General features: G+C 37.6%; 1 protein-coding gene and 1 long non-coding RNA gene across 3 annotated transcripts in view; both read left to right on the plus strand.

Annotated features, from left to right (window-relative positions):
* Positions 1 to 3,298, plus strand: part of LOC113415400 (solute carrier family 22 member 15-like) — a 28,872-nt gene extending 25,574 nt beyond the window's left edge. The window contains exons 11-12 of one of the 2 annotated variants that reach the window (XM_026672789.2): positions 830 to 993; positions 1,788 to 3,298. In XM_026672789.2, coding sequence (XP_026528574.1) covers positions 830 to 993; positions 1,788 to 1,791 — 168 coding nt within the window. In that variant the 3' untranslated portion in view covers positions 1,792 to 3,298. The remainder of the gene's footprint in view (positions 1 to 829; positions 994 to 1,787) is intronic. The other variant, XM_026672788.2, reaches the window with a different exon arrangement.
* A 13,713-nt stretch (positions 3,299 to 17,011) lies between these two features.
* The window catches only part of LOC148130816 (uncharacterized), a 19,431-nt gene continuing 12,354 nt past the window's right edge, over positions 17,012 to 24,088 (plus strand). The window contains exon 1 of the long non-coding RNA XR_015749629.1: positions 17,012 to 17,164. This is a non-coding gene — a long non-coding RNA (uncharacterized LOC148130816). The remainder of the gene's footprint in view (positions 17,165 to 24,088) is intronic.

Genomic DNA, 24,088 nt, shown 5'->3' on the forward strand with positions numbered 1-24,088 from the left:
GGTCTAGTTTGGATCTGAGCAAGGAATTGGAATATGGGGAAGCTGATGGGAGAGGCTTTTATATAGCAAGTAGATTTTCTGCCCGTGAATTTATTTGCAGAAAACCTTCCTCAAATCTTCACTCTTGATCTTTTCCTCATTCTCAAACCCTTGGAGCTTTTCATTTCTTTGCTTTTCAGCATTGAATTACCAGCAACCTGGTTTTCATTCTGTCACAACCTCAATATATTCATTGGATGTGAAATACTTCGTTTCTTGCTCATAAATTATATATGTATATATCATATGTAGAATATCAGGATCATCCCGTAAAGTTGCGGCATAAAATAATTATTCAAGCCCATACATAAGAATCTAGGCAATTAAAAGTTTAAGACTAAATTGACACCAGATAAGGGTCAACAGAATTCAGGAAGGGTCAGACTTAATCTGAATGTGGAAATATAACAACTCTAAGCTGATGATACACTTAATTCTGCCCCCAGTTCTGTCTTCTCCTCTCCTACAATATATTTGCATATGGTGTATAAAGAGGGGAATTATTCTAAGTTAAGAAAAATCCTCAGAATATGAATAGGAAGAAGATTGATATGTAGATCACTGAAATTCTGGCACTGAATTGTCATGCTTGTTTTTTATTGTCCCTTTGACTTTTGGGGGAGACTTTTCTATACTTCACAAAACTCTATGCTAACCATGCATTAGAAAATAAGGTGATATTATTCATGCATCCTATTTATATATCATTGCAATTCAGTGAAGACTTTTGAAATAACTATCTACTTACTTATATTATTTCATAACACATAATTTAATTGATTCCTTCTAGAAATCTCTTGGTCCATCTGTACCATTTGGAGTCTTTGGAATCAGTGGATTATCAGCTGGTTTTTTGACTCTTTTACTTCCAGAAACTCTGAACAAACCAATTGCAGAAACTATTGAAGATTTGCAGATGCCTGTCTATCAAATACTTAAAAACAAAAAGGCAGAGTAAACACAATTATTTTTCTGTGTCTTCTGTGCTACTGGAAATTTGTCTCACGTATTTGAAATAATATATTTCTTTTTAGGTGTCAGATCTATACATATAATACTTTTCATTAAATTGTCCAAATGAACACATCTTTTAAAAAAAAAAATGTATAGGAAAGGAAATGCCAATCAGAAGACTGGCCTCTGCCTTTTCATCTTGCTTGCTTTTATTTAACTACAATAGATGATTCAGTATCAGACTCCACAAACAGTTTAGGGTTTCCCAATTTCCATTCACTCTTCTAGTTATTTGGAAGATTCTTAAATAGAAAAATGACTAATAAAACTTTTTGCAATTCTTAATTGTCTTAATTTAGTGTCTGTTGAACTGAATTATCATAAATTTCAGCAAGTTCATTACATTTAAATGAATAGTATTTATGGCTCTGGAGAGAGTGAAAAAAACATTACTTTAGTAGTAACTGTTGCTTATAAAATATCTTGGTGCTAATAGCTAGTCATTTTAGATCTGAATTGTGTTGTGTCTTCTGTGAAACTATTCAGAATTTTTTGATTCTAGATATTATGACTGCCCAATTTTGAAGTTCAGATGATAATGTCAAAATTACCATATGTAACTTGAAGAATTATGCTTTTCCTTCCCTATCTGCTACCCATTAATGTTCTTTTTTTGTAATTTGCATCTGAACTTGTAAGGCGGAATTATTTTTAAAATTCTGTAGCCTATTAAATTGATATTTGGGTAATTCTTATAACAACTATCCTAACTGATTTTTTCATCTGTTTAACAGGTAAATCAGTTAGAAGAAAACTTTTAGTATTGCAAAAAATATCTTGGTTGAAAATTTCAGTTGTTGAAGTATGCTGCCATCAAGATTATCACATTGCGACATTCAAACCTATTTTCCTATTTCCAGAATGATCAATGTCTCATGTAAACATAATCTGTGAACATGTGGAGAGGGAGAAGTAAAAATCAATGAGGAAATTTAAGGGCCTAAACCAATTTTTCAAATGCTGTATACAGAATGTTTTAAAACATTCATAATTACTTGTGATTTCATTTAGTAAACAGATAGGATAATTATTCTTTAAATGTATAAATTATTGGGGATTTCATTACAATTCTAAATTAGCAGTCAGAAAAATGACCATTTGTGATATTCTGGGCTCAGCATATTGGAATCAATATTACATTGATGCTTATAGTATCTTCAGATTGGAAGATTTTTCAGACCTGGAATATGCCATTTTGCTTTGGCTCTTAATTTTTACAAAATCTTGTTGCCAATATTTTTATATTAATGATTTTGGATGGTCTACCGTATTTATAAACATCAAAGAACTGGTGATTTGTTACTGTTTTAACAGTTGTAATATATGTAATCTGAAATTTAAATTAAAGAGATTATCTTCTACTTACTGGAAGAAATAGGTAAGTAGTCAGATTATAAGATTTATGTTTAGCAGGTGTCATTTTTATATATCCAAAACAAAATAGGGATTGAATCTAAAAATCTGCCAGATATTAAAAGCTCTGTTCTGAAGTCCTTTAACATGGTAAAAAAATCATCACTGCTCCAAAAAATTATGTCCATGAACTTTCAAAAATTCCTGCAGAAATGGATGGTACAGAACTGATCGCAGTAAAATACTATCCTGACCCCTGCACACTACAAGCACCTGAGGCCTTACAAACACCTCTTTTTCTTTGATTTGTAGTTCCTTGAATGTAAAACTTGGCAACTCAGTTTCTTGTCATTGTCTGTTTTTCATTTATAAGGGAAAAAGTAGAAGCTAAAATGAATTTTTGACAATCTGTTATCCCCAGGTCATAATCAGCTGTTTTGAGGATTCAAAGTTCTTTCAGATCACTCTGATTAAGACTATGTGGCAGTTACAAGTCATGATTTAAAATTTACAGTAAATTTAAAAGGAAATGAGAAAGACTTTTGAAGTACAGCTTATTTGGCTTAAATAACTATATTTTCAGTGCTCTCTAGTAAAATGGGCTGTCTTCATTCCATTTTTATAACGCAGAGGTAAAATATACTTTATTCTATATAGTGTGTGCCCTTCTAAACAAACATAAATGATTAGCTTTTATATCTGATATTGCTGATGGAAAACTTTATAAATTATATTTTTATAATGAAATGGAATACAAAATATTAAGAATATTGTTCCTATGGAAGCAGAAGTGAATTGTGAAGGTAGCTTTTCCTATTGCAAAAAGTCATGATGCATTCTGCCCTTTTATTTCAATTATGTAGAAAACGGCTAATAAATGCTGTGGTTCCATGCCGTCATGCTAAGGTTTTGTATTTTGGGAGTAAAAGCAGTTTGTAGTCCTAACATCCTGGTCTTTGTGTTTACGCAGCAAAATCATTTAAGCCTGTTAAGGACAGACAGGGCAAACACATTTTGCATAATATAGCCAGTGGTGGGATTCAAAAAAATTATCAACCGGTTCTCTGCCCTAATGAGTTCTTCCAACAACCAGTTCCCCAAACTGCTCAGGAAGTTAACAACCGGTTCTCCTGAACTGGTGCGAACTGGCTGAATCCCACCACTGAATATAGCTGACAGAAACACTAATAGTTAATAATGAGAAATCGGGGAGCTGATTTACTCTGCAAAGTGAAAAATGTGGTTCACTAATTTGAAAACAAAACAAAAACCCTGCTAAAAGAATCAACTGAATCCAATTTGTCCCTCTGCTTATATGAAATAAGACTGTGTTTGATTTCAGCTGTGTTTTATTGACTCACTTATATGACAGTCCTCAACTGAAATGCACAAGCGTGCTGATAATGCTCAAGAATCTCTGTCTTGCCTCAGATTTACAGTGATTTTCCAGGCAAATTGGGATCATAATTGAAAATGCAAGGGTCATAACCACAGGAAGCAGGCTGTTTCAAAAACTATCAGCAATTGAACCAGAGTAACATTGTCTGATGGTTGAAGCATTGAATCAAGTAATCCTTTTTACAACCACAATTCAGCCCAAAATTTCTGTTGCTAAGTGAGCCATTTCTGTTGTTAAGTGAGTTTTGCCCCATTTTATGATCTTTTGTTCTACAGCTGTGAAGATAATCATTGCTGATGCTAAGTTAATAACATGGTTGTTAAGTGAATCTGGCTTCTCCATTGACTTTTCTTGTCAGAAGGTTGCAAAAGGTGATCACATGACCCCGGGACACTGCAGCTGTCATAAATAATATGCCAAATGTCTGAATTTTGATCACGTGACGGGATGCTGCAATAGTTGTATGTAAACAGTCATAAGTCACTTTTTTCACCACTGTAACTTCAAATGATCGCTAAACAAATGGTTGTAAGTCAAGGATTACCTGTATTCAGGTAATTCAGCAAAGAGCAGAGCCCAGGCTTGCCATCAGAGCTGTATCAGGGATTAGCCCAGTCTCTCTAGCATGCTGGTTGAAGGTCCTAGGCCTCCAGCCCAACCAAACCATCCAGGCACAAAGGTATTCAAGTAGAAAGAGCAGCTCCCTCTCAAGCAAATTGTTAGGCTCCGATTTAGAGGCATCATTTTAAAGACAAAGAATGCAGAAATCGAAGGAGTCAGTTGTGACCCATCTTGTGAGCCGGGCCCGTCCTGGTTCTTGGGGTGGTGTTAATCTTTATTTAAAATTGTTTAAGCCACTGGTGGAAGCAAATAAATATTTATCTAAATCAGGGTCCCCAACCTAATGGCCACAGTGGGCCATTAGGGGATTGTACCAGGCATGGAAATGGCTGACGACCATGCATGCACACGCGTATGCTTGCCAGCCACTCACGTGGAACCACCCCCTTCCCCCCCCTATCAGTCCACAAGCCTGAAGCATTGGGGAACTCTGATCTAAATAATAAAATGGAATCCTTTGTTGGGAAAACGAGATGGTGATCACCGTTCACCTTTGAACTGACAGGGCGATGGCACCAAGGAAATGATCAGATTGAATTTTCTTGGATTTTTAAAAAATTGTTATCTTTTTGAGTATGTGTAGCCTATTCAAAGATTACATCTGTATGCTTCTAATTTCAAAATATGCCATCTGTTATTCATATATGATTTAGAAATTCAGCATGAATGTGGTACAAAAGCAGTTTAAGGGCTGCTGCCCATTTCTCTTTGACATACAAAAATATTGCAATACTCAATACTTTGGTTTGTCTAACTTGAAGGTTTGCCAGGTAATATACAAGTTGTTAAGTTGCCACTGAGAAATTTTATTTTCCTAAAAATTTTGTGCAGTTTATTTAGGATCCAGAACCATTCAGATCATAAAAACAATGCCAGGGGTGATTGGTTTGCAGCAGACTGCCTTCTTTTCCTGTTTCAATTTTAGAAATGGAGATGGGAAATTTGGTAAGTGCTCTTAAGTGTCCGCCACCATCTTGCCTCCCTTTCAAAAACAAATACTGCATGCCATGATTGAGCATGGTGCCACAATAGTTTTTATTTACAATTGGCTGCATAACAAACAGCGTTGGCTCCCTTGAGAGCAAGTCCCTTTGCTTGCCTCAAGGAAGCCAATGCTGTTTGTTATGGACAGTTTAGAGCCCACATCAGGTATTGTTATCCCAAGACCGGTAGCAACAAATAACTAATGCAAGTACCCCAAGAATTTACATCCTAGTACATTATTTTTACTGGGAGAAATAGGGTATGTTTTGTACTGGATTATACAAGTAAACAAGCTGAAGACTCAATGTGGCATCAGTTTCCATGAAGATCTACATACAGATAAATGATATTTCCCAAAACTGTATGATTAAAGATTTTGCCCATGTGCTCAGAAATTTTGGAGAAATTTTAGAAATTGGATTTTAAATATAACAAAATTTAAAACTTGAACCCAAAACCTTTCTGCTAAGTATGATAGATTCAGACATGGAGAAAAAATATCAATATTTAATTTTGCACATAACTGTGGCCAGAATAACCTACGCACAAAACTGGAAACTGTCTTCCATCCCTTCAGAGGATATGGTAATTAAAAAAATACATGAATGTGCTGAGATGGATAGCCTAACCAAACTTAAAAAATAAACAAGATAGTGACTATTATGAAATATGGAACATTTGGTATGAGTGGTTAAAGAAAAGGTAATATTTGATATTTGGATAAGTTATGGAAATGACAGAAGATGTGCATTTAATCATAAACTATATAGAGAAATTAAAACATTAAAAGAACGAAGGAGTTATTGTAACAAGGCAGATCATGGCAATGATAAAGATAAAGAAAAAAAATTTAACCATTGCTCAATATATGCTGAAAAATGTATATCTCTCTGTGTGTGTATATATATATATATATATATATATATATATAAATATATATGTTTTGTCTTTTTTAAATGTATGTCAAATAAATGTTTTTTCTAGAATTAAAAAAAAAAATCTAGTTCTTTTATCCTGGGAAGGAGGCAGGGGGGTACAAAAATAAATATAGCTTTCTAATGAACATTATACCAAAATATATATGGCAGAGATTAATGATACTAATTCCTGTTGATCGGATTGGAAATTAAGGAGTAAAAAGATTTGCAGTAAGCTATCACTTATATAGCTTTTGCACTACATCTCATTTATGAAAAAAGATTTAAAAATATTGAATTTGTTTTTGATATTTTGGTTTTGTAGTAAGGGGGCTGATAATAAATTCATTCATGTTTGTTTTATTCACGGAACCAATTTCAGACATGCTTAAAAATAAAAATCTTGTTACCATAATATTCTGGTTCTTGTCTTGCCTATTACAGTGTTTGGAGTGATGGGAGATAAACAAAGGGTATCATTTTGTGAAGAGCTGGGGAACACAAAATACATTGGAATGCAATTCATATATTTATAAATTTAATTATAAAACAGTCATCAAGAAAGAAAACATTTGAGGCTTGAAGGTTTTGTTTTAGTTAAAATTAAGTTGGGTATTGGAGGATCAGTTACACATTTGCAGGTGTTCTTAATCAGCTTAATAGGACAACATTTAACTCATTTGTTACAAAGAATCTAATTAAATGTAATTAAATAATGCTGAGTTTACAAATGAACTATAAGCAATTACCTTCCAGCAGCTTATGGATTGCATATCATGAAGTATTTATCATTGAAATGGTTTTTCAAGTGGCTGAACTACCTTTGTTTACAATCATGGGCTTACATCAGGTCAAGTACCCTATACTTAATCAATGTTATACAACTTGCAAATAGGAATACTGAAATAGATGATTCTGGAAAGATGAGCATTGATGTATAGCAACACAGAAAGCACAGTGAAGCTAATTATAAGTAATTGATCAAGTTGTGCTTTTGTGAAAGCTCCAATAGATTATGAGTTACTTAGGAGAATGGGTCCTTTCTAAATCTTTAGTAGGCTGATGGCAGTGACCTAGCTTGTTTATAATTCGTTCAAACCATGTATTTAATTTGCTTGCCATTCTGAAAGGTAAAGGAAAATAAATTATAAACTTATTTCAAGTGTAAATGACTTTAGAGCAATGTTTCTCAATCTTGGCAACTTGAAAATGTGTGTGACTTCAACTCCCAGATTTCATAGCCAGCATATACTTGAGAAGCAAATTAAAAAGTGCACTTTTGGCCTACTATTTTGAAATAGTTGTTTATACACTTACAGGTGAAACTTGAAAAATTAGAATATCATGCAAAAGTTCATTTATTTCAGTAATGCAACTTAAAAGGTGATCCTAATATATGAGATAGACTCATTAAAAGGAAAGCAAGATAGTTCAAGCTGTGATGTGTCATAATTGAGATGATTATGGCTTACAGCTCATGAAAACCCCAAATCCACAATCTCAGAAAATTAGAATATTGTGAAAAGGTTCAATATTCTAGGCTCAAACTGTCCCACTCTTATCAGCTAATTAAGCCATAACACCTGCAAAGGGTTCCTGAGCCTTTAAATGGTCTCTCAGGTTCAGTAGGAATCACAATCATGGGAAAGACTGCTGACCTGACAGTTGTGCAGAAAACCATCATGACACCCTCCATAAGGAGGGAAAGCCTCAAAAGGTTATTGCAAAAGAAGTTGGATATTCCCAAAGTGCTGTATCAAAGCACATTAATAGAAAGTTATGTGGAAGGGGAAAGTGTGGAAGAAAAAGGTGCACAAGCAGCAGGGATGACTGCAGCCTGGAGAGGATTGTCAGGAAAAGGCCATTCAAAAGTATTGGGGACTTTCAGGAGGGCGCAGCTGGCATTGTGACGATACAGCATGCGATCTTGGAGGTCTGAGATCGCTGCCGATATCTTTGCTCCTGGACGGTCCAAGTGGATCTAAACCATCCCGAAGAGATGGTGAATGTAAAGAGCGCATCCTGTCGATCCCAGGGATACCACAAAGTCCCTGGTTGATCCAGGAGAAGCTCTTTTTGCCAGCGGCAAAGAGGCAGCCATTAAAGCTGCTGAAGTTGGGACAGCTCCAAAACGAAAGAGAACGGAAAGAGAGTGTGCCGGTTTGGTGAAAACTTTTTCTTTATTTTAAGATTTGAAAGGACACCCTAAGGAAAAGAAAGAATCTGTAAAAGTTTTGACAGAATTGATTAAGCAGTGATTTTAAACAGGAATGTCTAATTTTTTTTTTCATTGCTGGATGAAATGATCTTATATTTTGAAACTGGACTGGGTTTTTTTCTCTTCTTTTTATCTATTTTCTCCTTTTTGACTTTATAATATTTTAAGCCAGAGACTCCCTTTTAGTTATTTTTTTTTAAATCTTTTTCTTTTTTTAATTAATTTTTATTATATTTTACTTGGAAAAGGAGGGGGAAAGTGAAAGCTAAAGAAACTTTGTAACACTGCCAACTAGAGGCTTGGAGATATTCTATCTCTCTTTTGACCAGACAAAGCTGAGAAAGAACTGAGACTTCTTTTCAAGGACATTGCCTGTTTGATAAGATAGAGGGAAGAGCATGGGAGAGTATTATTGCAGGTGCTCTTCTGGGTTTCTATCAACAGCTGGAGTCTGGTGTTGAAGCTTATAGGAAAAGAAAAGGTGATAAGTCTTTGTAGAAGAGAGTTATAACAAGAGCCTTGGATAATTAAACAAAGTGCGGTGTGCTCTTTTTATTTTTTCTAAGCTGCGCTACCCCTCATCAGTTTACTTTTTTTTGTAATAGCTATTTGGATTTTTGGCTCTTTGGAACTTGTCTTTGTTTTTTTTTCTTGTCTTTGGAAGTTAAATTTCTACGCTTGCTTTTTATTTTAAAGGAAAAGTTTTATTATTAATGTTTCCCTTCTTTTTCTTTTTAAGGGAGTAGCTTTTTCTCTCTCTCTCCCTTTCTGGTACCTTCCATATTGATTTTTTCTTTCCTTTTGGGGGGGTTTATTTTTATGCATCCTTTTATATTTGAGACCTCTTAATTGGATTAAGGTGTTGAAGAACCTGAAGAATTTTTCTTTTCTTTTTTTAGCCTTTTATTCTTCACTTTTTCGCCTTCTTTAGGATTTTACAACTTTTTCTTTTTGGTGTGTGTTTATGGTCTTTCCCTTCAAAAATTCATTTTTGAATTTTTATTGTTATCTAACCAACCAATTGGATTAAGGTATACAAGAACCTAAAGAATTTTTTTTTCTTTTTTTATTATTATTACTATTTGGCTTCTTTTTTCCTACTATTTTTATTTGGAACTGCAATTGGTTATTTCACAATTGGATTAAGGTCTAGAAGAACCTGAAGACTTTGAATTGCTCAAAATGAGTAGGAAATTAACAGCTCTTGGTCCCTCAACTTCTACTTCTTCCTCTCCATCATCTGGAGGACAACGTTCAATACAACGTTCAATGTTAAAACAAGAACAAGAAAAAGTGACCCTACAGATGATTATGCAAGGAATTCAAAATATTCAAACAAGATCAGAGAATATTCAAACAAGATCAGAGAATATTGAAAAGAGAATAGAGAACATTGAACAAAGAACAGGGAAAACCAATGTAAAAGTGGAGAACATCCAACAAATGATGATGAAGTATGATGAGAGACTCCAAAAAATTGAAGAAGATAAACAAAGAGACAAGAAGATTGGAGACATTGATAACGGATTAACTGTGGTTGAACAAGATAAAAGTGGTATGCTGAGATGGGAGATGGACAGATCAGAATTTTATCTTAGATTCCAAAACATAGAGGAAGAAAAGGGACAAAACGTAGCTGAGATAATGATAGAAATATTGGCTGAAGCTTTGGAAATAACTGAAGAGAAGATGAAGGATGGAATAGATGAGGTTTATTGAGTCTTCTCAAGATATGTGATGAGAAATAGCTTACCAAGAGAAGTTCACATCAGATTTACAAAGAAAGCCATTAAAACGCAAATATTGCAAGTGGCAAGAGAGAAAACATTGAAATACAAAGATAAGGAGATTGTGGTCTTGAAACAAGTACCCAGAAGAGTCAGATGAGAAGAGAATACCGATTCTTGACCAAATTGTAACTTAAAAAAGAGGTGAATTATAGATGGCTGATTCCAGAAGGTTTAATGTTTACATGGCAAGAACAGAGATATAGAATTGATTCAATTGAGAAAGCTGAATCATTTTACACAGAATTTTTCAGAGGGGAGGAAGAGGCAGAAAAAGAAATTTCACTAATTGAATTCCAAGAGGACTCCCAAATGACGACTGAAAAAGAAGAAGGTGCAGTAGGTGGAAAGGAGGAAGCCAAAGAACAATGTGAACTAGGATCTACGAGAGCTGCTAAACTTTACAAAATATAACCATGGAAGAGAAAAAACTGATTACAATTAATATAAATGGGCTTAACTCAGCCGTTAAAAGAAGGAAAACTTTTCATAAATTAGAGAAATTAAAATTTGATATCTGCCTACAAGAAGTACATATTAAAAAACAATATGAACAATTGTTGATACAGCCAAAATTAGGGAAAATATTCACTTCCTTGACACAATGTAAGAAAAGAGGAGTGGTTTAAATATTAAAGAGACCATCTCAGCGAAATTGATTTATACTGATGATGACGGAAGAATATTAATGGTGGAAATAATGGACAATAATACGAAAACACTCCTGATTGCAATCTATGCCCCGAATGACAATCAAGAAGAATTCTATAAAAAATTACATATGAAAATAGTTGAACTGGACTATGTTAATATTGTTATAATGGGAGATTTTAATGGAATTGTAGACAATAAACTGGGTGACACAACACAGAAAACAATAAAGCAAAATAGAAAGACTCTCCCTAAATCTTTTTTTTAAATGGTAGATGAAATAAATTTAAAAGATACATGGAGAGAAAGAAATGCTAAAATTAAACCTTCTACTCAAATAGACACTTATCATGGTCCAGAATAGATATGATATGGATGTCAACAGAATTAATAACTAATATTCAAGAAATAAATATTGAAACAAGTACTTGGGCAGATCACAATCCAATGACAATTAAATGGAAAGGACAAAAGAAGATCTAGATGGACGTTAAATAATACTATTTTAAAGGGAAAAGACTTCACACAGTGGATGGAGAAAGAACTGGCCTTTTTCTTTGGAGAAAAAAAAAAAAGATACATCAATCCAGAATGTATGGGATACAATGAAGGCATATGCCAGAGGCTTGATAATAGACTATACAAGGAAAAGAAATACTATGAAAAGATTAGCCTCTAAGGCATTAGAAGATGAGTATAAAGGACTTGAAAAAGAGCTACAGAAAATGCCACAGAAAAAGGACATTAAGCTAAAAATGGATATAACCAAACATAAAATGGGTCTAATAGAAAAAGAAGAATTAGCACAAAAAATTAGAGGTGCCAAACAGAACTATTTTGAAGATGCAAATAAACCAGGTAGATGGTTAGCATATAAATTGAGAAAGGAGAAAGAATCAAGGAAAATATTGCAATTAATAGATGACTTAGGCCAAGTTTGCTATGGTAGTAAAGAGAAGAAGGAAATTATTCGAGATTATTATGGGAAACTATACACACAAGAGAATATTGATGAGGAAAGAGTTAAACAGTATTTACAGAATGCTAATTTACCCCAGATACCTAAAGAGATTGAAACAATGTTAGAAAGCAAAATAACGATGATGGAGTTAACTGAAGCACTTAAGAAACAAAATAATGGAAAGGCACCAGGCCCAGATGGACTTCCAGCAGAATTTTACAAAACATTATAAGAATCATTGAATTTTCCATTGCTAGAAGTTATGAATGAAGTTATGTTAAAGAAGAGGATAATTAAATCATGGTCAGACGCTTATATCACACTTGTTCCAAAAGAGGTGACCGATCCATTACAAATCAAGAACTATAGACCTATCTCCTGACTAAACGCAGATTATAAAATCTTTTCTTCAATATTGGCAGAAAGACTCAAAAATATTTAAATAATTTTATCCATCCTGACCAAAATGGATTTCTGCCAAAGAGACAAATCAAAGACAATATGAGAGTAATCTTGGACACTTTGGAATACTACGAGGCACATCCCGAAAAACAAATGGCTTTGATATTTCTAGATGCACAGAAGGCATTTGATAATGTGAATTGGCGATTCATGTTTATTACTGCTGGAACAGATGGGCTTTGCTAGAAAATTTATTCAAGCAATAGAAGCTATATATCATAAGCAGACGGCAAAGGTAATGATAGAGGGAGAACTGACAGAATCTATCGATATAAGAAAAGGAACAAGACAAGGGTGCCCACTATCACCTCTGTTGTTTGTGTTAACTTTGGAAGTGCTAAATAGAAATATTAGAGATGAAAAGAATATAAAAGGGATGAAAATTAAAAAGGAAGCATTTAAGTTGGAAGCATTTGCAGATGATATGGTTTTTATCTTAGAAGACCCACTAGAAACAGCATCAAAATTGATAGAAAAGATAGAGACATGTGGAAAGGTGGCTGGTTTGAAAATAAATAAAGATAAGACAAAGATCTTGACAAAGAATATACTATCAAGACAAAAGGAAGAATTGACAGACCTATTGAAAATTCAGGTCACAAATAAGATCAAGTACTTGGGGATATACTTGACAGCAAGATGCAGTACACTAAAAGAGAATAATTATATTAAACTTAAACAGCAGATAGCGCTAGATTTGGCAAAATGGGAAAATTTACAACTGTCATTAATAAGGAGAATATCAACAATCAAGATGAATATATTACCCAGAATTTTATATTTGTTTCAAATAATTCCAATTAGGCTTGGAAAAGACTACTTTGAAGATTTAAATAAAATTGTGTTGAGATATATTATGGCAAGGTAAGAAAGCGAGAATAAAGTTAAAACTTTTGCAAGATGCTAGAATAAGAGGAGGATTTGGTTTGCCTAATTGGGAGTTGTATTACCAAGCTACAAATTTGATGTGGGTTAAGGAATGGATAACATAAAGAAATACTAGATTAGAAGGACATGACCTGTTGTTGGGGTGGCATGCTTTTTTATGGTATAAAGGAACTAAAACACGGGGGTACTTTAGAAGACATTATATACGGGAGTCTCTGTGGTTAAATTGGGAGAAGATTAAAAGACAATGTTATTTGAAAATTCCAGTCTGGCTATCGACTATTGAAGCATTTTCTTATCCTATAATATACAAAAAGGAACAAACAGTTAGATATGGTGAAATATTGAATGAAAAGAGTGAACTTAAATCTATACAAAAACTAGAGGAACAAGGTATAAAGATGAATTGGTTTTCATATGCGCAAATACATTCAAGGTATGATAAAGATTCTAAAACAGAAGGTTTCTATGATAAACTGACTGACTTAGATAAGATTTTGACAGGTACTGATGAAAAGGTGATTAAAAAATTGTATGGATATTTATTAGAAATTAAACTAGAAGAAGAACAAGTTAAAGAAACTATGATTGCTTGAGGGAAGAATTTTGGATATGGGATTGATCTTGAGAAATGGCAAAAATTGTGGTCTCAAAATTATAAAATGACAATGTCAACAGCATATAAAGAAAATTTGTATGAGATGTTTTACAGGTTGCACTTTCCCCCGACAAGAATAGCAAGAATGCTCAAGAATAAATCCGAAAAATGTTGGAAATGTCATCAGATACCTGGCTTATATTACCATATGTGGTGGACTTGTGCGGATGCTAAAAAATACTGGACTAAAATCCACACGTGGTTGGAAAAAATGACAAAAAAGCATATAGATTTGAAACCAGAAATATTTTTATTGGGAATTTTACCTGAAATATATAGTAAAGACTTGAAATACTTGATTGTAAATGTATTAACCGCGGCTAGGATTGTATTTGCTAAAAACTGGAAAAATGAGAAAATACCATCACAGGAGGAAATCATTAAGAAAATATTGGAATATGCTGAAATGAGTAGATTGACAATTGAAATTAGAGAACAAGATGATAAACAATTTTATAAAATTTGGGATCTATTCTATCAATGGTTAGGCAATAAAATATAGTAATGAAATATGTAGACTTTTAGAAAATAATAAATATATAAAGATGTATTCTTTTCTAATTATATCTACAAAATGATTCTAGGATAGATCTGGGACGATGATACGAATTGTTATAAAACAAATTAAGTAAAATATGATCATTTTGGAAAACATGAATGAATAAAAGTATAGTCAAATGATTGATTAATAATGATATTAATGTATTTAATATATTGATTGAAAATACGAGATTATATACATTGTAATTATAATTGAAGACTATAAAATGGAATCACAAAACAATTTGTAAACCAACCGGCACACTGTATGTACATATATGGAAGATGATTTGATGTTTTTATGTTTTGTTTGTTTATGTTTGTTTTAAAAACCAATAAAAAATTTTTTTAAAAAAAAGTATTGGGGACTTTCACAAGGAGTGGACTGAGGCTGGAGTGCATCAAGAGCCACCACACACAGATGGATCCTGGACATGGGCTTTAAAAGTCGTATTCCTCTTGTCAAGCCGCGCCTGAAAAACAAACGTCAGAAGCATCTTACCTGGGCTAAAGAAGACCAGAACTGGACTGTTTGCTCAGTGGTCCACAGTCCTCTTTTCTGATGAGAACAACTTTTGCATCTCATTTGGAAACCAAGGACCCAGAGTCTGAAGGAAGAATGGAGAGGCACACACTGCAAGATGCTTGAAGTCCAGTGTGAAGTTTCCACAGTCTGCATTGATTTGGGGAGCCATGTCATCTGCTGGTGTTGGTCCACTGTGCTTCATTAAGTCCAGGGTCAACGCAGCCATCTACCAGGAGATTTTGGAGCACTTCATACTTCCTTCTACAGACAAGCTTTATGGGGATGCTGACTTCATTTTCCAGCAGGACTTGGCACCTGTCCACACTGCCAAAAGCACCAAAACCTGGTTCAATGACCATGGGATTACTGTGCTTGATTGGCCAGCAAATTCACCTGACCTGAACCCCATAGAGAATCTATGGGGCATTGCCAAGAGAAAGATGAGAGACATGAGACCGAATAATGCGGAAGAGTTGAAGGCTGCTATTGAAGCATCTGGTCTTCCATAATACCTCAGCAGTGCCACAGGCTGATAGCTTCCATGCCATGCCGCATTGAGGCAGTAATTGCTGCAAAAGGGGCCCAAACCAAGTACTTAGTACAGATGCATGCTTATACTTTTCACAGGTCTGATATTGTTCTATGTACAATCCTTGTTTTATTGATTGCATGTAATATTCTAATTTTCTGAGATTGTGGATTTGGGGTTTTCATGAGCCATAAACATCACAATTATGACAAATCACAGCTTGAACTATCTTGCTTTGCATGTAATGAATCTATCTCATATATTAGTTTCACCTTTTAAGTTGCATTATTGAAATAAATGAACTTTTGCACGATATTCTAATTTTTTGAGTTTCACCTGTAGAATGGGTAATGTTACTTTCTAATCATATGGGCTGCCCAAAATGGAATTGAGGAAAAAAGGGCATAACTTATTGTTAAAAGAAAATCTTCATGCTCACAAGAATATTTACAATTTACCAGTCAAGGATGATTATAGTTTATCTCATTAAAATGTTAAACTGGTCTTGAAAGGCAACAATTTTCTGGTTCCCTTGCTTAAAGTAAAATTAGTGGGTTTAATGTCTGCCATAACACATAATCTGGCATTTATTTGAGACTTAGGGACAGAAGCACCCAATACGTTTGTTTTCTAATTCTTGGGTCTGTGGGTTCCAGAAGGGCTCCACAATATGTTCTTGTCAGGTATGCCTCATTCAAAACCCAAGAAAGGAATCCTTCAACTCCATATATGTAGATAAAAAGTACTTTTACTGAGTTTGAAGTGATAGCAACAAAAAAGCAAGAGGCAAATAGGCGCGAATATTACATATTGAAAGTTATCCCGGGTTCCCTCCACCAAGAGTTCTGACTGGTCATCCAATCTGAGGTGTGTACAATGTCATGGATACATTTTCAGGTGGTTTCTCACTCATCTGGTATGCCATGATGTTTGACCTTGGCTTAGTAGAGATACTACTAAGTAGGAAAGCATCCCCTCCTTTTTAGTTCAAACAGAAAACGTCTTCACTCTCCAGCCCCCTTCCCCTCCCAAATACCAACATTAATTCCCCCCCCCCCATTTCTATTGCAGCGGACAGGAAACAAGCAGCAAAAGATGTCAAGAAAACTTTGTGGAGGCTTAATTCTCTTCAGCCAATTGTGCAGAAGGGAGCTTAACTGCATCACAGTATCTAACTTCACCCTAGAATTCCTGATATTAACTCTGTGAACTGGTCTGTAAGAATACAGGCTAGAATCTGAAGTTCAAAACTGGTCAGTGTATGCATGCTGGACAGCAAATCCCTTTACCGGTAAATCCCCCAAGTATGAATGTTCTTTTGGCAAATTTTCACAAGAAAGGATACTTGCGTTAGAAATTCAAATCTGTGATCAATGTAGCCATCTGTCTTGGATTCAATCACCGCTGCAGCAGCTGCCATTTTTAATTGTCTTGTCTGGGCCGTTCGGGGTTACGCATTGCATTTTCCTGAAGCCGGCAGTTTGTTTTTTCTCCCTGGTCACATGGCCAAAAAGGATCCAGTGACCTTTGCAGCCAGCCTGGCACAGAGTTTTTGTTTTGGTGCTGCATGGGCTTGAGGACTATGACAAGTAAAAATTCAGTGCTAGAATTCCTTCTGTAAGTATTTTGAAATATTTTTTGGGGGTATTCTATAGTACTGTATTGTTTGTAAGTACTTTGCTCTGCTTTTTAAGTACCGTATTTCCGGCGTATAAGGCGACTGGGCATATAAGACGACCCCAACATTTCCACTCAAAATATAGAGTTTGTTATATACTCGCCGTATAAGACTACCCCTCTTCCTTTACCTTCCACATACCAAATAAAAGGTAAAGAACATCAGATTTGATTTCAACATGTTAATTTATATTCAAATGCTTATGACATGCAGGAAAACTCACAAGGCTGTGAAAGTATGCCAAATAATAGAACATAAGTAATTTTCGATTCAGAGCAGGTTATAGTTCATAGTTTTATAAAATGTGTGTGTGTGCCTAAATTTCAAATTACCCATTTACCATGACTTGTCATGGACAGGCAACTTTTATTAAAAGAATTCTATTTCAGCTAAGCCGGAAAGACACAAATAGGGCCTGCAGAAGCATAATTTTCACTCTGATATTAATTGTGGCAATGTTGCATTTTAAACTAGCCATGATTAATTATATCCAAATTTTCACACACACTCCCCTTCCTTTAGCTTTCTGAAAACCCCACATTTGCAGATCCCATTTTAGCAATGCATCTAAGATTTGACTTGCCAGCCACTATCATTAAATTATGCTTGCTAAAATATGAACTGAAATATGAACTGAAATATGAACTACCCTGCAAAGCTGCCCATAATGAAGATAAGTTGATCTTGATGTCAATCCTCCTCAGCCTTTCACTTGTCTTTTACTTGATACCGCTGCCAAACCTGCTTTTCCATCGATACCAGAGTAAAAGGTGACATTGCTCCCGCAGCAAGAGAAGACAATGTGGGATGTGAGAAAGAGGGAGAAATCGCAGTGAAATTAAGGAAATTAGGCGTTTGTGTTTTTTCCTTTCCCCCTTCGGGACTGGATCTAGAAAGTTGTCATTTTAACATGATCGCTCCCTTCTTCTCTTCCCACCCCAACCTCTGTTTCGTCTTTAAAGAGAAAAAGACACCCATTCTGCTTTATTGTATCTGACATAGTGGGCTTTAGTTCAGAAGCTGATGTCACTCAACAGGCAAGTCCTTTCGGAAAACGCCAGGCCCTGCCTGATCTTACCCAACGCTGCTTGCCAGGGATCTGGCAGGAAAGAAGGAGTTCCAGATCCTTTTCTTTCTAGCCTCTCCACCTGCCTTTCCCGAGTCCATCCAAGGACGCGCCTGAAAACCAGGTTGATTCTGGGTAACGTCTAAGCCCCAGAGGCGGGTCCGATCAGTCCCTTCGCCCAGCTCCACAAAAGGTGAAATCGCCAGCTGAAGCAAAACAAACGGAAGGAAGAAACCGAGCAAGCCGGGTCAAGAGCTGCGCTACCTCTAGTTGAGCCTTAGCGGTAGTAGGGACCCACATCCCACCTCCGCCCCACCTCAGCGAGAGGGAGCCGGCGGATTGCGGGCGTAATCCCTCCCTGGCAGAGCTACGGGTAACCCGGCGCTCAAGGCTACAACTGAATGCAAAGTCCCGCTCTGAGATCTGCAGCTAATTTACGAGGAACCCTTTGCAATTCGCCAGCGCCTGCTATGACCTCAAGGAGAGGGAGAAGCGAGCCTCCTCACCAACAAGGCGAAGAATATACCACGTATTTGCCGGCGTATAAGGCGACCCCCCACTTGGAGGCATGTTTTCAGGGCAAAAAAGTCGTCTTATACGCCGGCAAATACGGCTACTATACTTTCAAACTATTGTGTTTGTAAGTACAGTACTTTGCAAAGATTAAGTTTTTTTGCATTTGCCTTGAAACTACTTGTAGAAATGCTAGCCAGCATCTACACAAAGCATTCTAGAAAGTTGTGTTTCCTTGCTTTTATTTTGGAGATTAGTGTATATTGTTATAGTTTGTAGGTTTTAAATTTAAATTGCCTCCAGAAGTTGTGGATGCTCCATCTCTGGAAGCTTTTAGGAAGAGCCTGAATAGACATTTATTAGAAATACTCTCTTGTGAGAGCAGTGGGTTGCCAACCTTTTGGACCTCAGGGACCACTAAATTCATAATTTTAAATCCCACGAACCACTAATATGAATTTTTAAAAAAAGAAATACATTTGTAAATTAATGGGCCTAGTGAAGGGGGTGGGTATGGCCAGCACAGGAGGCAGCCTTTCCCTTCCCTGGTCACATGACTGCTCGGCCCCTTAACCGTGGCCCGCAGATTAGCTGAGCCAGTGAGGGCCGGGAGTTCTGTCTCTCTGAGTACCTGGAGATGTTTCCGGTGCACTCTTGCTAGCCCTAGCCCTCCCCATGGTGCCAGGCAACCTTGCAGCCAAGGGCCCCTTTCTTCCTCAGCTCATCCTGTGGCTCTGAAGCAGGTGGCAACCATGGTTTGCGCTCCGCTAGGCCTGGAGCTCAGGTGTTGCTCAGGCTGCTGCCACGATGAGGCAGAAAACCACGCAGCCCGTCGGAATCGATTCCCCCCCTCCATCTGGCTGCTACTGCTTGAGAAAAGGACGGTTATGGGAAGGAGGTGCTTATGGTAGAAGTAAAGCACAGCCTGTCCCTTTCAAGCAATTGTGTGTGTGTGTGTATGAGAGAGAGAGAGAGAGAGAGAGAGAGATTGAGAGAGAGAGATATGACGGGAATAACAAGAATTGCAGGCAACACTGTTTGAAAGGGTTTCATCTCGGCGGTTTCTCTCTCTCTCTCTCTCTCTCTCTCTCTCTCTCACACACACACACACACACACACACACACACACACACTTGATGAGAAACAGTGCAGGGCAACTGGGTAAGGGGACTGACCCACCCCCACCTCCGGCTTGGCGCCTGCTCAGGGTAGCATCTTGAGGCCTGGTCTCTGCATGGGCGAACCCCATCCGGCCAGCCAAGAAATGGGCTCCCTTGCAGCACCTCCTCTATCATGTGAAGCCAGCTGGGCTCGACACCACCCCCAAGTCCCGGCCTCCAGCTCAGCATTTTGTGCACACTCAGCTGGCCTGGCTAATCCCCAAATCCCTATTGAGCAAACACAGGGTGGATGACGCAGGGATTGGTTCTGGGCCATGAGTCCCAGGTCGAGCAACCTGTCGACCTGGGACTAGGGGGAGGGGGATCAGCGCTGGAGCTCTGAGCAGCAGCCAGTGCAGGCTTGGTCTGTGCAACCATGAAATGGGATCAGTGTAGCCAGTTCTTGCCCGTAGTGTTGGTGGCTAGGATTGAGTCAGCGACCAAGATCAGCAAGCCAGACTCGGTGAGCTGGATGCACCGCAGATGCGCCAGCCCCTGCTTCCACTTCGCCTTTGCCAGAGTGGTGGGCATTAGAGGGGCACTGTCCTCAGTGGCCAGTTCCTCCCTACTGCTTGGTTTGGGCGGATGGTACCAGGCAGGCCCAGGTGCGGTGGATGGACAGGTGGGTGGAGTTGCAAACCAGGATTTGGGCAGCCTTTACATGGCTGTGATGCCTGCAGGATCCCTGGCTTCCAAGGCCAACAAGTGTTTGGGCTCTAGCACGCTCTTCTAGGCGGTGACATTAAAAAAAATATTTAAAAAATCAAGATTTTTCTGCAGACCACCAAAATTTTCTCTGCAGACCACTGGTTGGTGACTGCTGGACTAGATGACCTGAAGTCCCTTCCATCTCTGTTACTGTTGCAAGCTGAGAGTTCTGTAAATCACTGCCCCATCTCCCTCTGGCTGAAGACTCAAGCTAATTAGTGGCAAGTTTTTTGTTTTTTTAAAAGCAGCTGCAGTCGGAGAGTTCTGTAAATCAGTGGTCCCCAACCTTTTTACTCTGGGCAGCTGTCTGAAGAAGCTTGAGCTGGCTAGCAGCAAATGGTTTTTTTTTTAAAAAAGCAGCTGCAATTGGAGAGCGATGCCAGCCTGCTTGGAGGCCATTTAGTTCCTTAGCCGGAAACAATTGATGGGCAGGGATGTTGTAATGTCAAGGCAGTCGAGTTGTTTGATCATGAACAACTGAATTATGATGATCCTTATTGGAGTATAGTCTTGCATTTATATACATTTTTAGTTATCCTCCATCATTGGTTAACTTTGGTTACTGCTTAACTTTCGTTACTGTTTAGTACAGTAATCCATACAATTAATTATCTCTAGTTAAAGTCTAACATATGTCTACTTCCCTCTCTAATCCTCCTTTATCCATAGATTAGTGACTTTGTTTGCCTGAGTTGTATTTGCTTGGAAACATTCTTTATCTGAGGTTTGCCATCCGAGATTGGAATATTCCTGCAAGTCCCTCAGTTTAGTTAATGATGGCAGGGATCAATTAATGAATTGGAGGAAATAGTAAGTTAGATTTTTATTCATTTAGTGACCCATTTGATTCAATTAATGAATTTGATTTTTAAAATTTGTAAAATTGAGTCTGATTCATTTGATGAATTTTTTGACTTACGAACCTAATGGTTGTACCTCGAGGACTACCTGTATATAGCAACCAGAAAGGATGCAGACAGAAAATCTATACAGTTAATGATACTTTTTAAAGAAGTATCCTCTGAATTAAGATTCTTTTAAATCTCCAGGAGACTTGGAAAAACATTTCTACATCTTAACATGTTAATTTTCCATAAGCTTTATTAAAGATGAGCAAATTTCAGAATTTGTGTGGGTTTAATATGAAGAGATTGTGGAATTGGTAGGTTAAATTCTCTGATGGTAGGAGAGCAAAGGATGTTTGATGTGCCATGCATTAAGAGAGATGCTTTCAAGACCTCCATCTATCTCATTTCTTTGGCTTTCAAAATGCAAGTCCATGTTAGAGGGTGTAATCAAAGCTCCCCCCCCCCCATTTTCTCTAATTTTATTTTCTCCAGTGGTAGCTGATTATTTGAAATGTATTGTATGAATCCTGAGGCAGTACCATCCTTTTGTGATGTTACAACCAATAGAATAATAACAAGCACATTATCATTTTTCCTTTCTCTGACTGGCTTATTTTCTCTGATATGTGTCATGTTGATCAGTGTGGAACTGAAGACTGTACAAGAGTTAGAGCCAGCATCACTGGAAAGAGTTCATGGAGAGAGAGGCATCTCCATATCTTCTCCATGAGTTGGCCTATCAAATTCCTGGGAACAGGATAACAAGCTTAGAAAAACAGATTCTGGGAGAGAGGGGATATGGTTGGGGAAATAAAGATTTAAAGTGACAGGGTCTAAATCACCATTGAGTAAGGCAGTTTAGTCCAGCAACTGGCAAAAATACAAAAGATTTAAAAGGAAAACATTCTAATGGATTTTCTTTTCATAACAGGACCTTTATGTTCTGAAGCCTAATTCTTGGTCAAGGTGAGAAATGAGTCATCAGATACTCTAGGTATCTGATGAAGTCAGCTGTAGCTCACTAAAGCAGGACTAACCTTTCGGACCTCGACACCACTAAATTCATAATTTTAAATCTCACGGACCACTAATATGAATCCAGCGCACTACTCGCTGAAGTGCCTGGACTCCCACTGACGGGATGGGATCCTTCAGGCACTTAGCTTGGCCTGTTTCTGCAACCTTAAACACTCAAAAGAGCCATTTGGACCCATTTCCCACAGAAAACAAAACATTGGGAGCCACAAAACTTGGGCCAACTCAATGTCACTCACTCCCACCCAGTTACATGACCCCCCCAGCCACGCCTACCAGGTTTTGTGGCTCCCAGTATTTTCTATGGGAAACAGGTATCCCCCCCTCTCTCTATGTGTGTGTGTGTATGTGTGTGTGTCTTTCTCTCATCTGTCTCTGTCTCTTTTTCATCTGTCTCTCTGATCTCTCTCTGTCTCACTATCTTTGTCTCTCTCATCTCTCTGTCTGTCTGTCTATCATCTGCCTCTTTCTCTCTCTCTCTCTCTCTCTCTCTCTTGCTCTCATTCTGATTCTCCGGCACTCTCTGGGTCTCGCAGGAGCTTCTTTGACCTTTGTTGGTACCGGCTGGATGCACCTTGGTCGCTCAGGGAGACACATGACCTGCTCTCCGCCCCGAGACAGTTGCCCAACCAAGCTGCGGCTAATGCTCCACATCATAACAGGCTCTAGGAGGAGGAGGGGATGCTGTCTCCCCCATTGTGAAGTGCAGTAAATTTAACTGTGCTGCACAAGGCACTGCAAGAGCAGTGGCCAGGCCATGGAGGCATCAACAGCAGCAGCGGAGAGAAATGACCAGGCCGGGCCAGTGTCTCAGGGTGGAGAAGAAGTTGCACATCTCCCCGAGCAACCAAGGTGTGTGCAGCACCAAAAAGGTCTGGAAGAAATGCCCGCAAGACCCAGCAAGAGATGAAGCAAGTACAGGGGCACTTTGCTCCTACTCTGGAATATGGAGCAAATCTCCATCCCCTTCCCTTTCCTTCTCAGGCCAGGTGAGGAGTAATTGAGAGGGGAGGGGCCAACCACTGGTGGGTTTCAGATGGCAAGGAGCCACAGCAGAGGGATGAAAGAGTCATGGGTGCCTACACCAGTTGCTTTGACCCGCCTCACAAAAGATTATTATCGGTCTTTACCACGAGCAGCTGGGGAACACTGATCATTGTATGATTCGCCTTGTACCTCCTTACAGACAAAGACTTAAAACCATGAAACCAGCAATTAAATCAGTGAAGACTTGGACTGAGGAGGCAAAGCTAAAGCTACAGGCTTGTGTTGACTGCACTGATTGGAATGTGTTTGAAGATACCTCTGCAGACTTGGATGAACTCACGGATACTGAAAGATCATATGTCAGTTTTTGTGAAGATCTATGTGTGCCATCCAGAAACCTGAGAATTATACAGTAACAATAAACTTTGGTTCACAGCTAAACTTAAGCAGCTATGTTGTACCAAAGGGGAAGCCTACAGGAAAGGCAATAGAATAATCAGGCCAGAAACATATTAACAAGGGAAATCAGAGCAGCGAAAAGAAGCT

The sequence above is a fragment of the Notechis scutatus genome, chromosome 4 (assembly GCF_049901735.1).
Source record: "Notechis scutatus isolate UNSWTSFEM ecotype Mainland chromosome 4, rNotScu1.2, whole genome shotgun sequence".
Taxonomy (NCBI): domain Eukaryota; kingdom Metazoa; phylum Chordata; class Lepidosauria; order Squamata; family Elapidae; genus Notechis; species Notechis scutatus.